Raw genomic sequence first — 16317 nt, forward strand, 5'->3', positions numbered from 1 at the left:
TTGCTGTGGCAACCACCACTCTTTCATTACTACAGTTGACTTTTGACCTTTAGCTGGCAGCTCTGTCTTATCGGCAAATAGCCACACTGTTACATGCTGGCTCACAAACACACCACAACATTAAAGTGTTGTCACAACCTTCCTCATAACAGACCGACCAGGTGAGGAAGGTGACGAGGTGAACATTCTGCTGCATACGGTTCATTCTGTGTGATCTTCATCACTAACATTCAAAAGGATGCTAATGTTGGACATGCCCTTGCCTGCCCTGAGCCCCCAGTGCACTGAGTGCTAGTCATTTTAGATTGAACTATGTGTTTCAGAGTCTTTTAGTTTGCACGTGTGTGTGAGAGTTGGCCCTCTCTGCTCATCCACCCGTTTGAAATAGACTAGCAGCAGTTTGGCGGTGCTGACAGGAATCCAATTGACCGTGGCTAATGGCAGACAGACAAGGGAGAGTGGGTGAACATGGGATGACCTGCAGCCGGAAAAAGAGAGAGAGCAGGATAGAAAATGGGCATTCGCTCATCTCTTCTTGGCACAACCCGTAAAGCAACAATTCAAGACTTATAATTGCTATTTATGATATATAAGTCCATTAAAATGCTTATATAGTCTGCTATAAGTGCTCTCAGTGCAGTAAATACAAGATTTGATATAGTTCTCTATCTCAATGATAATGACTGTTACAAAAAATAAAGAGCTCCTCACTTGGATTGCGTTGTAAGGCATCATAAGAATCAAAATCTTTGTCGTTATATATAAAGTACACCGAAATTATGTGCAATCCTATTTCAGTGCAAAAATAAGGTTTGCCGTTAAAAACAACCACATAAATATATAAATAAATAAATAAGACCAAAAGTGTATATATGTAAGCAAACATACACGTATACATAAACATAAATGGGTATTTTGGCTCACATTTAACAAAACCCACCCAATCTCAACAAATTAGAATATGGTGACATGCCAGTCAACTAATCAATTCAAAACACCTGCAAAGTGATTCGTCCGCTCAGAGCCTCCGAGCATACTCTCTGATGATTTTTACGTCACGCCTACCTAGTGGTCCATAGCGGAATCCCAGACGCAGAAAGTATAAACAGAGGCTTTAATCATACAGCGCTCCGGACCATGCGCACCACGAAGAGACAGACGGACCACCACAGAAACAAGAATGAGAAGCATTCTAACATAACTGTGGCATTAAACTCGGGGTTTGTTTTAAATTTTGTACATATATAGGCCATTCAGATTACTTGTTAAAGTGCAATGAATTACCTTATATGTGCAGATGATGTACGTCTGTTTGTGCAGGCAGTGTGAAGAAGCCCATTGCTATTTGAACCTGTGCAATCAGTCAATAAAAAATATAAAGACAGTCAGATGGGCAATAATTCTGGGCAATTGTTTGTCACATGTTTGTTGCAGAGCGGACCATCAGCATACGCTTTCGGAAGTATAAATGGAAGAAGTCCACTTCCGCGCTGTCCTTGTGCTTGTCCGGATCGCTCATGCGGAAAATATTACATAGGCTTAATGCATAGGTTCAATTAAACTTTACTCCAAATATATGAACTTACCTGTTTTGAAAACTTTATATGTAATGCATTCGTTTATGACCAATATTAGTGTTAAAGGGGGGGTGAAATGCTATTTCATGCATACTGAGTTTTTTACACTGTTAAAGAGTTGGATTCCCATGCTAAACATGGACAAAGTTTCAAAAATTAAGTTGTATGTTTGAAGGAGTATTTCTGTTCCAAAAATACTCCTTCTGGTTTGTCACAAGTTTCGGAAAGTTTTTTCCGAGTATGGCTCTGTGTGACGTTAGATGGAGCGGAATTTCCTTATATGAGTGCTAAGGGCACGTCTGCCGGAAGATCGGCAATTTGTTTGTTCCCTGCATTTCGAAGATGCTTGTTTTACAAACAAGGCCCAGTTTGACGACGGATTTGCGTATCGTTTATTTCTTAAGGATGATGCAATCCCAACGAAAAAGGGTCACGATCGTGTGTTGGAACCGCAGGTGGTGAGTAAAACTGCTTAAAATATCTCTGCCTCCTTGTTAGTGCGTCCGCCTCCCATGCCGGAGACCCAGTTCGAGCCCCGCTCAGAGCGAGTTGTTGCTGCTGCTGCTCTCGTTCAGTTTCAGCCTCGGGATCTGATTTTGGATCATAAATAAACGACTTAATCTGACTGTTAGCCATGGTTTGTTTTGGATGATGTTTTTTTCTTAAAGGTAATGTCAAAGATTCCAAATGTCTCAATGCAAAAGCCTACTGGCGCTCGTGATTCTTTAGCTCCGCCCACACACCACGCCTCCAGTCGGTCGTGTTTTTCCGGGAAAAATCGGTACAGACTATCTTTCTCTTATGAATATAATAAAACGAAAGACTTTTTGGAGTTATGAAGGATGCAGTACTACTCTATAGGTACTCAAGATTAAGAGGAGATTGAGTGAAAACGAGCATTTCACCCCCCCTTTAAAATGTTGGACTTTAAATGAAATCTGCTATTGATTTTCACTGTTGTAGCTCTTTCATGCGTAGATGCGGCAGATTTGTTACAGAACGCGCCATATGACAGTTGTGTCCGACTATATATGAACTAGCTGTTTTAAATACAGTATTTTTATATTAATGTTAGTTTATCAGTATGTCTGAAAGTATATTTTTTCGTTTATTGTTGAGGCTCTCTCTCTCTCGCGCACCTGCACGGTTTAAAACACCAAATAGTTATACTATGACAAAAACAAAGTCTCTCTCTTGCTCCACCCATATCGCCCAACGCTATTACATAGGAATCACTAAAACAGGTTCACGTGAAATCTGAAATGTCAAAAAATGTATTACTGCCACTGATGAGTCTTGCATTTTGCTTTGATGTTTTTTCCCCCTTCAATTTGCCTCAGAGGTACTCTTTAACATAAACAAAATGGCACCATTTCGTTCGATGCCAAAGCAATTACTGTAGTGAAATTAGCTTCGGTCACTATAACCCTCCATAGTGTGTCTGTATCTCCCTGAATTGTCTCCTGTCAAACTGAATTTGATGTGAGCAAGGGGGAAATAGTGAGGGGCCCCATTCCTGGCACGACTGCAGTAATTAAGTTCAAATGATGACTAGAAAATGGAGATCAGCTCTGTAATGAGAAAACAGACGATTTCGGGGCAAGGGAGACCACAGAGTTCTGTCCTAATTTCTGCACCCTGTGTTTATATCTTTCCCCTTGCTCTCCACCTTAACACAGTTAAAGGCCATTTATGCATATGAGAAGTGAGGAGTTTGGTTCCCTGTTGACTTGGAGAGTGGGCGGAGTCTAATCGGGCTTGGCAGGAGCCGAGCAGATTTGTAGTGTGGCTTCATCAGATTAGCGGGTTTATATGAGGTAGGCAGGCAGCTGTTGTGATCTATATTAAGGCATGTCTTATGAGAGCCCCAGCTTTGAGTTTAGAGTTTGCCATGCATCAATCACTTGTAACAGCATTTTAGACTCTTTCTGACACATTTTGTTCAGCTCACACGGAGTCGTCTCTCTCAGTGTGAATGCGGATTTAAATATACTCAAAGAGATAAAAGTGCAAAAGTTTGCAGAGATTGAGAAACTAAATGCAAACATTTTGCACCCATGCTTCTTTTCAGAAGCTCGCTTGTTCCTGCATTTTTCACCAAAATGGTGCCTGGGCTAAAAGCTGTTTTGATTCTATTAACACAAAACCAGCACACAAACAAACACTCTAGGAGTCTTTCTTGTAATTAAGCATATTTGAACACCCAAAGTAATGTAATTCACCATCTATGCATCACAAATTGGCTTTATTAAGTCTGAAGTTATGTATATATAATAACATTTATATAGCATTTCTTAATGTTTTATTTAAGATTGGAATGGAAAATAGTCACAGGAGTAGCTTTGCAACACAACAAAGTAGCTTTACATGATATGCTCAAGCACTTTAAAGTGGAGTGGATTCTGGTTGGCTTTCAACGGCAATGTTCCTTTGTGTTGTTAGTGTTATAGTTGTGGTGTGGACTTCCCTATTCTAATAGAATTAGAATGATTATTAAAACTTTATATGTACAGCTATCATTCTTGGTGGCAATGGGCCTTTGATCTAGAACAGGGGTCACCAAAGTCGCTCCTGGAGTGCCGGTGGTCTGCAGAGTTCATCTCAACCCTAATCAAACACACCTGAATCAGCTTATCAGGGTCTTACTAGGCATACTTGAAACTTCTAGGCATGTGTGTTGAGGCAAGTTGAAGCTAAACTCCGTTGGACACCAGCCAGCTGAATTGATTTTTATTATTTGAAAACTTTGCATAGTAAGGATATTATCCTGTCCCCTGGTCTAATGTTTGTTTGATTAAAAACAGTAGGTTTAATTTCTTATGACCTAAAACCATCATACCAATTTCTACATTGGAAACACATTGACTGGGGCCAGATGATGTTTCCTGCGACGGCACCTTGTCTGTTGTAAAGGGTTATATCACAGAGGTTGATGGCTGATGTTGTACACTATGTCCAGAGAGAGCACGGCCCAGCTGTTAAAGTTCATCAGTAATGATTTGTAATGGTGTGTGTGTGGGGGGCAGAGAGATGGATAGTGTATTCTGAGGAGTTTCTTCACCTCAGCTTTGTGTGGGATTCTCCAGTTCATCAGTCATTTACACACATACACGGATGCTGACTATGGCTAACAGCAAACATTGTGTGTGTGGGTAACCCCATCCTCTCACGCGCTTTCTCTCCCTGAACTCTCATCACCTTTATTTTGTGCGTCTCTGAGTGTGTTTATTCACGAGGTAGCGCCCTGCTGCTAACTCTTTAAAAGCCTTACTTAGCAGTCAAAAAAATCTCATTAAACTGTCCCTCATGCTGTTCCAAACCGGTATGAGTACTGTAAATTACTAAACATTTTGTGGAATGTACTGGTGACTGGTACAGCACCTTTGTGAAATACAAACCAAAATGTAAGTCACTATTCATTCAATGCCTCTCTATCTCTGATGCTTTCACAGCCATTGGCAGCTTTATACACTTTGTGAGATCAACATTACTGGGAGTAACTGGGACAGTGGCTTTGATTCACATTCAATTAAATTCAACAGTGGTGAGCGTACGTTAAACAGGGATTGTAATTGACTCAGACTGAAGTTACAGTTTCAGTATTTATTCAGCATTGTGAGATTTGCTTGTATCTCTAGCGGCATTCTTTAGAAAACGTCCTTGTTTTTACGCTTGATTTCTTTAGCAAACTGACCTTTTTCTATAGCTATAATAGTGAAGTGTGTAAAAGCACATAATAATGCCATTCAGTGTGGAAGCATACATTTCTTTAGTTGTGACGTTTCTCTAAGAGCCTGTTCTTGTCATTAATTCTTCTATCGTGATGTTCAGTCAGGGATTAGACCAGCTCTTATGCTGAATAGGCATGATGGAACATCCTCAGACTTCTACATATTTTCCACAGAGCTGTTATCGAACATCTAATAACTAGTTCACTCAGTGTTCAGGGCAGGCCCATCTGCTCCTGAACGCTGACTCATGCCGAAGCTGTCGTACACCGAGGTGCTGTCTACTTAATCGCCATGCCTGTTGACAATCTCTTGCTCTAAACTGCTATCGATGCTTTACCCGGTGGCTGTGTGAGAGGTTGCATTGACTTACCTGTCACATGCAGTTCAGATGAGGCTAACGGTCACACACAGAGCACGTTAGATAAGACCTCCTTCTGTGTAATGCTTCTGAAGTGTTGAAACAACATCTGTGCAATACCGCCGTTTCCCAGTATAGGTGCCTACCGCTAACATCACATTCTGTGTAGAGTTGCTGGCTCAGAAACAAGCCTGAATGTGAATTATTTAGTTGCCTTATTTGCTTTGTCAGTGAGAACTTTTACTGTCAAATCGGATTCTTGAGTAGCAAAGGAAAGTCAAGTGTTTTGAAATGTGTAGAATTTGCATTTAGCCAACATCAGTGACTTTATCATCAGTGATAGTCACAAACTGAATTAGAAGTCTGAAAGTGTCGAAGGCAGGGCAGGGTCATTGTGAATCCACCTCTTGTATTAGTGTTGATATTGATGTCCGTGCTACCAAGCGTGAGGTCACGCACTGCTGCTTTTCATTCTCCCCTAATTCTAATGAAAGTGTTTAAAGCACTCTGTGTGTGCGCACAGTCACAGGGATGTGGAGAGGAAAGCTTATTTAGCCCACCTTCCATCTCACCATCCTCTTCCCCTCGTCAGGATTTACTGTGATCGCAGACTGTGGCCGTAATCCTCTGCACGCAATGGGGAATAAGCCTCGTTATCATGTGACTTATACTCTGTTCTGACCCGCCGTCAATAGCCATATTTCCTTCTCATTTAAGGGACCTCTGCTGCAAGTATAGATCTGTTCGAGATTTGTGAGCTGTGCAGAAAAAAGGCAGCGAAGTATACTTCGCAATTCACAAAGATGTTTTTTTTTTTTTGTCAGTCCCATAGAGCAGGTGTGGAAAGAGGTTTTCCACGAGACAAATATAAGATATAATGGTGAAATCTAATGTTGACACACCCTATTTTTGTTTAACTTTTAATAGACAAAAACTGCTTCATATATTCATTTGCTTATGTGTGAGAGAAGTTCTGAATATGTGCATTACTTCTGTAAATACATTTAACTTCTTTAGAATCCAGAAATATAGTACTCATACCTTTTATTCAAATTATTGAATTATGAATTCAGGTTATTCCTCAGCTGTCTTTTTATCTCCATTTGTGCTGAACTCCCTCTCCCCACTATTTCTTTCTGCCTTTCTCATTAAATCTGTTCGTCTTTTGCCTCTTACACCTTACCTTTGTGTAAGCTGTGCCACTGGCTCTTTCCGCACACTTAGAAATACATCCATTATCTGGAAAAGGCTTTTAAGGCTGCAGAGAGAAAGAGAGCTGAAGAAAGAGGCATACGAAGTGTTAGGACAAGGTGACTGCTCTAATGATGTTACTTTCTTGATAGCTTGGTCTGATTGTCCGAGTGTTCTTCTTACACCTGAAAAAGTGGCCCTCATCAAACCAAAAGAGGAGTTATAGATTTCTAACAACCCTCTTGAACCACTAATGGTCCAAAAAGAAAAGAAAGCCAGGAAGAAGGGGAAATTTTGCTCTGTTCTTGCCCCACAAATTTTCTTGGAGATGTCTGAAGTGCTCAGAACAATTTGAAATCCTGGGAATAAAGTGCCTTAGTTAATGAAAGGTATTTTTTTTTTTTTTACAGTTCCAGTACTCAATTCTGTACCCGCTTGAAGTCACCCACTTTCAAAAATTCCAGTGTGTTTTTGTGTGCATGCTCTGGTTTCGAATTACAAACCCAAAAGTTTCTATTTATAACGTGTTTTGCAGCATTGAGTATTGTAGCCAATCACAGGCATCTCTGTTGAATCCAGTGGCGACGTTTACATGCAACCAAATAATCTGTTTGTAATTGGATTGATGGCTCAGTAGGACTGAAAAGCCTTTATATAAAAATCAATCCAACTGAGCTTGATCAGAATTAAATTTCGATCATATGGAAGGTGGTGGTTTATTCCTTTTCAAATACAAATTGAGAGTGCATGTAAACACTCAATAGGATTGAATAATGAAACTGAAGGACTGCGCATGTGCAATGATGCAGAAATAGCGTAATGAGGTGCGGAAAGAGCGGTTCTTCCTTTTGAATAAAGTGTTGTATAAATGCATGCCCTGTCATTATAAAACTCTCCTTTCACACGGCAACTATGAAGTGGAGCAGGACAACCTCCCACCAGTCCTTGATTTGGATTCTCATCCACAGGCAACCTGGTTTGGGCGTGGGAAGGAGCATTTTTAAAATAAATTCAGATTTGAAGTTTGTGACATAAATGTGCACATCAACCCGATCACTTTATTTAGCGTCATTGTAAAAACTACATTCAGATTCATCAATGAATTCAATCCGATTTAACCAAAAATTGTGCATGTAAACGTAGCCAATCAGAGGTGTTTATTGTAGGTTAGTCAGAATCTGCTCTGATCTAATTTTTGTTTTTGCAAGATTGCTTAGTTCTACACACTCACAGATCCTATTATAACAAGACAAAAAGCAAATATTCACAATTAAAATAAGATATTCACTGTGTAGTTAGTTATTGATTATATCAGGAGTTTCCGCGCGAGTAAGCTCAGTCAGTTGCGCCATAAGGGAAGTGCCCTTTGCTCAGTTTATACTTCATTCACAGTTTAAAGAAATGTGTAAGAGGACCAAACCGTCCTCATAAGAATGACAAACTTGAGTGTAAAAAATTACAAGAGTGAATCAAATTGATCCACGATTGACAGTGATAACTCATCTTTGTCACCTTTTTCACCCATGATGAGTTTGCAACCCTGGATAACTGAATGACACACATTTCCTTTTTATAATATTAAAGGCTGATTTATATGGTTTCAGCTAGCTTAAGCATGAAGTCATTTGGGTTGGAGCCGTCAGGTGTTTTGTTGCTGTAGGAAATGGCGGTCTTGTCCATGTGACTGGCAACATGGGCTCTTTGAATTTTCAAGCCATTTTGGCGAAGAGTGTGATGCCTTCAGTGTGTAAATGAAGGCTTGGTAACATTGGACTTTCCCGTGAGACAATGATGCGAAGCATACATCCAAGTCTACCAGCACTTGTTTCAGGGATGGGTCCTGGAATGTCCTTGAGTGGCCATCTCAGCCTCCAGGTTTAATCCCATTGAAAATCTTTGATGGGATTTGGAACGAGTGGTGGAAGCACAGAAAGCACAAAATGTCAATGAGCTGAAAGCTTTTCCAACAGTCCAGTACAGAGGTGTCAGGATCCTCTGAATATTTGCCAGAATGGTTTATTGGAGGGTATGAAGGGTAAAGAATGCTCTACCACTTTTTTCTTTCCCAAAATGATAAAATGGTAGTGTATGTTGTACTAATGTTTATCAATCACAATTCACTTAGAATTTATATACAAGTTTTATTCACTTTTTACTTATAACTTTTTCTGTCTTTGAAGTCAGGCTTCTGTCAGGTTGTTGAGTTGTAAACATTTAAACGTATAACACAACACAAAACCTCAAGAACTGAAAAGAACTGAAATGTCGCCACAGAACAGTGCACATCTATTTGCTTCAGACTTTCCTAGTTTTCTCAGTAGTCTGCTCTATCTCTTTCTTTTTTCTCTCTAGCAATCAGTGAAGGAGAATGCAAGGAGAAGAGAGGCGGATGAGAAGCAGAGGAAAGCAAGGATTGCCAAAGAGAAGGCGGAACGAGAGAAGCAGGAGCAGCAGATGAAGAAGAAGAGACTGCTGGGGGTCAACACAGGTGAGATGTTTATCAGTTACTCACAGAAAGTTTTCACGAGAGTGAGCTTTAGAAAAATCACCTTTGAAGATGGATGAAACGAGTCCCTGCACACGTTCCTAGGAGCTTGTTTTAAACCAGCAGAAGAGAGACACGAGTGAGAGCGTATGTGTGTCCTGTTGTCAATCTGTTACCATGTGAACAGCCCATCCCTGTTATAATACCACACACACACACACACATGCATAAGTACAATAGAAATGCTGGATTCAATGCTGTGACTTTCATGATGTTGAAGATTTCACTTTGTAGTGACTCTCAGTTCTGAATCAAGCTGCTCTGCATTTACACACTTCCTATAATGTTTACACAGGCTTTCAGGCACATTTATCTGAGCGAGCATCAACATCATGATGATGCAACGTGATGCATGATGTTATTAGATATGTGATTGGATTACAAACAGGTTTTGTGCACTCATGAGACACACACATGAAATGAGTTTGCTGTAATATACGTTGCCACTCGTACTTGCCCCCTGCAGTTTGAGGAATGTGTGTGAGGATGAACACGCACACAGCGGGCTCACAGTGTTCACTGGGATGAGTTTTGTGTCCGTATCAGGTCTCACGCTGAGTCAATACAGCAGAAGAGCAGCCTGAAGTGTGTTCTCCATGCACTTAATAGAAAAAACACAACACAAAAGCACACTTACTAATGAAAATATGGAGTGTGGCGTGATGAGGAGTCAGCAGTGAATGTGGTGTTTGGTTATGGAAGGATGTGAGGTGGTAGTTGACAGTGGGGCATGAATTATAGTGCAAGGGTGATGGGCTTAAATGGGACTGTGGCAAGAGTTAGGGATGCATAATGTGTTGGCAGTCATAGTATTATCAGCCAATAAATGTGGTTTCACTTTTATAGTATTGACCAGATAAGTGAAACAGGCCAATATTTTTTTAAGATGACAAATTATATCAAAATAATCTGGAGACTCTCATTTCTGGCTAGCATAACAATATAAATACATAGAAAATAAATTAAAATGTTTATTCAGAGCCTGTATGATTATTTTTTTTATCTATGGAATACAGGAATTGAAATAACAATAATAAATATGTGTGTGTGTTTAAAGGAAGTTATGCATAATGGATCAGGACAGGGCTTAAATTTGGGCCTAGGTTTGTAAAGTAGCGTTTGAAAATAATTTTCTGCAGTTGTGCCTATTTCTAAATTAGTTTGAAAAAAGTTTTACACTGTTCTGGTTTTAATGTGAGAATTTTAAAGTGCCACTGACATCTAAGATCGGCCAGTATATATTGACTGTTGGCTTTAAAATATCAATAATCCCCCCCAAACGAAACGATCAAATCTCACTGATCAGTAAGTAAGGCCTATGCCTCGAAAGATCAGTGGCTCAAAGTTGGTATTGTTTTAACTTTTAACAGAACTTTAATGCTGTAGCTGGACACTTCAATCCATAGAATTCAATCCATAAAATGTGAGTGATGTAAAAGTGTTTTCAGAGGTAAGCTAAGAACTGGAGAATGAATATTCTGGATCTGGATTTTTTTAAGGACAACCACTGAAGCACATCTGATTCTGCTAGGTTTAGTTTCAATCTTTTTTTCTCTTTTTTTGTTCTCTTTCTCTTTCTCTCTTTTTATAAACTCTTGAAGGACTGCTGTCCTTCACTTTCATTTAAAACAAATCTCAGTGTTTAAGTCTCTAGAGCAGGTCTCTAATGAACCTTTTCAAGTTAATGTAGATTTCATTAGGTGTCTCATGACACAGTCATTCAGAACCAAAGTGCTCCTGTTTCAGCTTAGTGAGACTCTTGTGTAAGGGTTTACTGACATGTCACTGCTGTCTTTGCTCAACAGGGGGCACTACACACTATCCAGACAGTCCGTGTTAGACTTATTTGTACATCGGATGAATTCAAGCGAGAGACAGAGTTTCAGCCCTCTGCTTAACTCACTTGCCTCTCTGATTATACCTTAAGACATGAGACTTTCTTCTTAGTCTTACTCTAACTTATGGTCTCCATTGAATAGTTTCTTCACTGTAATGTTATGCATCTCTGAGTGTAACCGAAGAAGGTTTCTTCTCTGTTTGGGTCCAAGTACATCTCATTCAGCTACCCAGTGTATCAACAGTCTGCATTGTATTTCTTTATTTTGCATTGTTTGAGATTCTTCTCTTTTTAATTGTAAACTGAAGCTTTAATGAAAAATATGGTTTGCTCTAGTGTGTTCTATTTTGTGCATAATACTCACTCCAGCTTTCTCATTGTCTGTCAGAGCATTCCTGTTTCATCCTAGAGTTGTTTATTCCAATAAGAGTTTACACATCAGAGTTAGGAAAGGCCAGTACTGATCCAATTACATCAGCATTACTGAGAGGCTAATAATAGACAGATAAAAAAATAAAATATAAACCTGTTTGCAGTAATAATAATTGTTTCTTGACCAGCAAATCAGCATGTTAGAATGATTTCTGAAGGTTCATGTGACACTAGAGTAATGGCTGTTGAATTCTACTTCTATGTCACTATGGGAATAAATAACAGTACTTTTTATTTTAATGAACATAAAAGCAAAGTAAAAGCAGCCTTGGTGAATATAAAAGATTTATTAGAAACACTAAAAATTGTACTGACCTCAAATGTTGTTGTATTTTAATACATTATTATTTGCCATTCTACCATTTAGTTTAGCTATTCTAAACCTTGCATATCTGTAAGTTAATTTTCTATACATTTTGAATCTGTTTTGGACCATAGCTATTAATTATGGCTATTCACAATTAGGGCTGTCACTTTTGTGAAAAAATCATTTTCGATTTTTTAAGACATTAAGGTTCATTGAATCGATTGTAAAATAGATTTTCCATGTCTTTTTCAACGTCAAATAATGGACGAATGCAAAGAGAGCGCTGGAAATGCAAAAGTCAGCAATATTTCTTATTTATTGGCATGAAGTTTCGTGCAGAACAGCAACAGGAGTGCAACATTCTCAAAAAAAATATGTATGCAGAGGGGACGGCTACCGTAACAAAAGAAAAACATCACTGCAGACTTCAACCCAGCTGCATTTTTGATTTAGGCAATTCAAGATTATTTTAAATAATGATTCAACCCATTTTAAACAACTGTTAAAAAAAAAAAATAAACTTTAAATGGACTTGAGAACAGGCCATGTGTGTTTTTTTATTGAACGTAACCGACACTTAGGCTAGACGGCACTAGGCAGGCTTAAGGAAATGCACCAAAAGGCTGGGACCATTACAAATTTATTGGACAGAAAAACAAGTCTATCAACATTTCGGGGTCCAGAGCAAGCGTTTTTTATTCAGTTTATGTCCAGCTGTAGAGAAGACGTGCTCCGACCGCACTGATGTCCCAGGGACACTCGGGTAGAGCTAGGCAAGGTGGGGGTATTACTGGTCGCTGTCAGCTTGCAATGGTCCTTTTCATTACTCAGAATGTCCTGTAACTAGATGGGCGAATGAGGCGAATTCGCGTTTACCGCGCCGTGAGACTTCTAGACGCGCGTAAACGCGTCTTTACATTGACTTAACATTGAAATAATTTGCGCCAGACGCTATATTCGCGTTTGGTGTGAACACAGAGAGGTCCCTTTCGACATCACCGGGTCTTATAGGCGCGTAAAATTACTAGTATTTTATATCTGGCTTTCGCAACATACTGCACTTTCGGAATTCTTTATTTTCTTTTTCTGCTTGTTTGTGAGTTTTGTTATATATATTTTTTTTAATTGTTTAATTCTTTTAAAATTTATAGGAAATCGATTTTAACCAAATATGTACACTATTTTCATTTTCGAAACTTTTTTGGTTGGTCCGATCGATTGTGCATTCGATTTTCGAACTAAAAGTGACAGCCCTATTCACAATTTAAAGGCTATTTGGCTATTTATATATGTATTGTGTTTTTTTTTTTTTCTTAAGCTATATTGTCCCAACCTCATTTCTAAAGTGTTCTGTGGGTGCTTCCTCACCTGTTTGTGTGTACTCTCTCGATTTCTTTCTTTCTTTTCTCACCTTTCATCATCAATCAGACACCAGCAGTGTCCTCCTACAAGGACTGACCAGAGCATGCAGGCTCTTATAGTGTAGGACCTCTCTATCTCTCACACACACACACTCTGGGCCCTATTTAAACGATCTGAAACGCAAGTGTCAAAGCGCGAAGCGCAAGTAAGTTTGTGGGCGGGTCTCGGCGCTGTTGCTATTTTCCCGGCGGGATAAATGGCTCTTGCGCCCGGCGCAAATCTAAAATGGGTTGGTCTGAAGTAGCTTCATTATTCATAGGTGTGGTTTGGGCGTAACGTGAAATAAACCAATCAGAGCGTCATCCAACATTCCCTTTAAAAGCAGGTGCGCAAGTTCCATTATGGATTGCTATTATTATGGCGTATTTACCAGGCGCACGCCAGGAGCGGTTCACAGCCGAGGAGACTGATGTTCTTGTAAGAGCAGTGAAAGACAGAGAAGTTGTGTTGTATGGGGATGGGAGAAACCCACCCAAAATAGCGTCGGTTAAACAGGCGTGGGAGGAAATAGCCACAATTGTTTCATCGATATTTTTTTTCCTGGTTCTTGACGGACAAACAAATTTGTCAGATGTCCTTATATACATATATGTCTTGCCACTATCGGGCAAACAGGTCTGATCCTTAATTACTACTATAGCCTGAATAATTTGTAAGCAAGATTTCACAATGATTTCCGTCATCTCATGTGTTAATATTTTTTTAGTGTAACAATTTATGATTTGCAAAAATAACTGTTGCATCTGTGTAGATTACATGAGCAAAGTGTATGCGCGTTGTGCACGCTATACATTATGGTCAAGCTTGCGCCCTTAAAATAGCATAATGAACAACGCGCAATGCGCCACTGACTTTAGACTAGGTTTTTTCTGGTCAGTGGCGCAATTGTTTAATGGAACAGCAAAATAGCACCAGGGATTGTTTGCGCCGGAACACGCCTTCTTTTTTGCGCTGAACCGCCCAGGGAGCGCAAGTTCATTCACTAGTTTAGCGACGTGCTTCTGTGGAGGGAAAAGCGCGCTTTGCGCGGGTGCAAAATAGGAATGACACACGCGTCGGTGTACAAAGTCAATTGCGCTGGGTGCAAGATAGGGCCCTCTGTGTCATTCTGCTTGCACTCCAGGATGAGTAGCTGAGCCACAGGTGGAGGAGTGTGTTCTGATTCCGATAGAAAGAGAGAGAGGTTCATGAGGTAGAGAGCATGTAAAAGAGTAAGTTAGTGTATGTGTGTATGTGAGCAGGCTTTGGCAGTCTCCCAACTGGTCTGAGTGTGTATAAATGTGTCTCTTTCAGGAGGCCTCAGGTGTCTCTTCAGCTAATACCACTTCCTGTCCAGTCAACCAGTGTGATTGCTCTCTGTTGTCCACAGATGCTGAGCCTCAGAGCAGCCGTTCTTGCCCTGCAGCTCCCCAGCGTGTGCTAATCAGTGTTATGGTAAAAATGATCACAGGATAGACCAGAGCCAAAGAAGTACAGAGTTTCTTACTTGAAGCATGAAAGCTCTGCTTGCTGCAATAGTCTGTGTTTTTGATCAGGCAGCCACTAAGGCAGCTAACTGCTACCTGCCATATGTAATTGAATCAGTGTTCCAGCCATTTTCTTGCAGTGTTTTATTGCGTATTGGTTTTGTTATTCCTTTTGTAGTGCCAGAGTGGTTAAGTTTATGGTTAAGTTGCAGTTCAGTGCAAGCTCCTGTTATAAACAAAGCTCATTACACCCTACAGTACCTGGATGTTTTCTTTAACTTTAAGCTTTAACTTTTTTACACTATCATTCAAGTTTGTGGTTGTCAACAACTTTATTGTTTGTCAGATTTTATTTTATTTTTTTTCAAAATACTCATATGCTTACCAAAGCTGCATTTATTTTATAAAATATACTGTTAAACTTTCATTTTATGGAATATTATTGAAATGTAAAATAATTTTTTCTTTTTTTTTAATCTTCAGGATTCTTTGAATAGAAGTTCAAAAGATCAACATTTATTAGATTTTTTTTAAAAAATAATTTAGAAGTCTTATGATCAGTTCAATGCATCCGTGATGAATACAATTATTTCTTACAAAAACAAAAAAAGAAAAAACTTACTGACGCCAAACATTTGGACAGTATTTGTTTATTTCCGCTGCTTTAATAGTTACATTTTAATTATAATTAATAGATTTTATTGTTTATGTAATATTAATTAACTTTGTGTATATGTCATGCGTGTCATATTAGCTATAAAATGAGTCAGCCATTTGCATCAAAAAAGCACATGATTTAGACATGATGGAAATTACGGAAGGAAAAAAAAACAACATTTTAAAAAGTCTATAGGACCAAAAGTATACATAACAATAAACAATAAACACACTCAAATACATAATTTTAAAACTTGGCTATTCGTGCTAGACATGTAGACATGTCTGTGAGTGGTTGCAACCATTGCAGTTGCAAATAGAGTATTCAACTGCAACAAGAGTAAAAAAAAATATATATATATTTTAATGAACACTGTTCCCAATTAGGTAATTGCTGCAGTTATTTTTTCGATTAATTGTGTAGTGCCAAGGAAAAAGGAAAAAATATATATAAATAAATAAATAAAGCACTCGTCCTGGCTCAGGTGCAGCAGGAGATGCAGACAGAGGGGCGACATCAAAGAGCTTCTCAGAGATTGTCGCCTTCAAAGAGAGACCATCTCTGCTTCCTCTTCCACCTTCTGCTTTCTATCACAAATCTCTTTCACACCAATTAGTTTCTAATCATGTTCCTCTTTATCTCTTTTCTTTCCTGCACTCATAGCTCTGATGTGACATGCCTGTGCCAGCAGTGAGTGTGTGTGTGTGTGTGTGTGTGTGTGTGTGCAGCTCTTTAACACACGGGGCTGCACTAAGCGCAGTGTGTGCACTGCTTTAGAAAAGAGAACGAACGG

General features: G+C 39.3%; 1 protein-coding gene across 5 annotated transcripts in view; it reads left to right on the forward strand.

The window, feature by feature from the left end:
* Positions 1-16317, forward strand: part of LOC113055384 (protein diaphanous homolog 3) — a 259998-nt gene that overhangs the window by 180794 nt on the left and 62887 nt on the right. For all 5 annotated transcript variants that reach the window (XM_026221660.1, XM_026221657.1, XM_026221663.1 and 2 more), the window contains one exon: positions 9210-9345. In XM_026221660.1, the coding sequence (XP_026077445.1) occupies positions 9210-9345 (136 nt within the window). The remainder of the gene's footprint in view (positions 1-9209; positions 9346-16317) is intronic.

The sequence above is a fragment of the Carassius auratus genome, chromosome 36 (assembly GCF_003368295.1).
Source record: "Carassius auratus strain Wakin chromosome 36, ASM336829v1, whole genome shotgun sequence".
Taxonomy (NCBI): domain Eukaryota; kingdom Metazoa; phylum Chordata; class Actinopteri; order Cypriniformes; family Cyprinidae; genus Carassius; species Carassius auratus.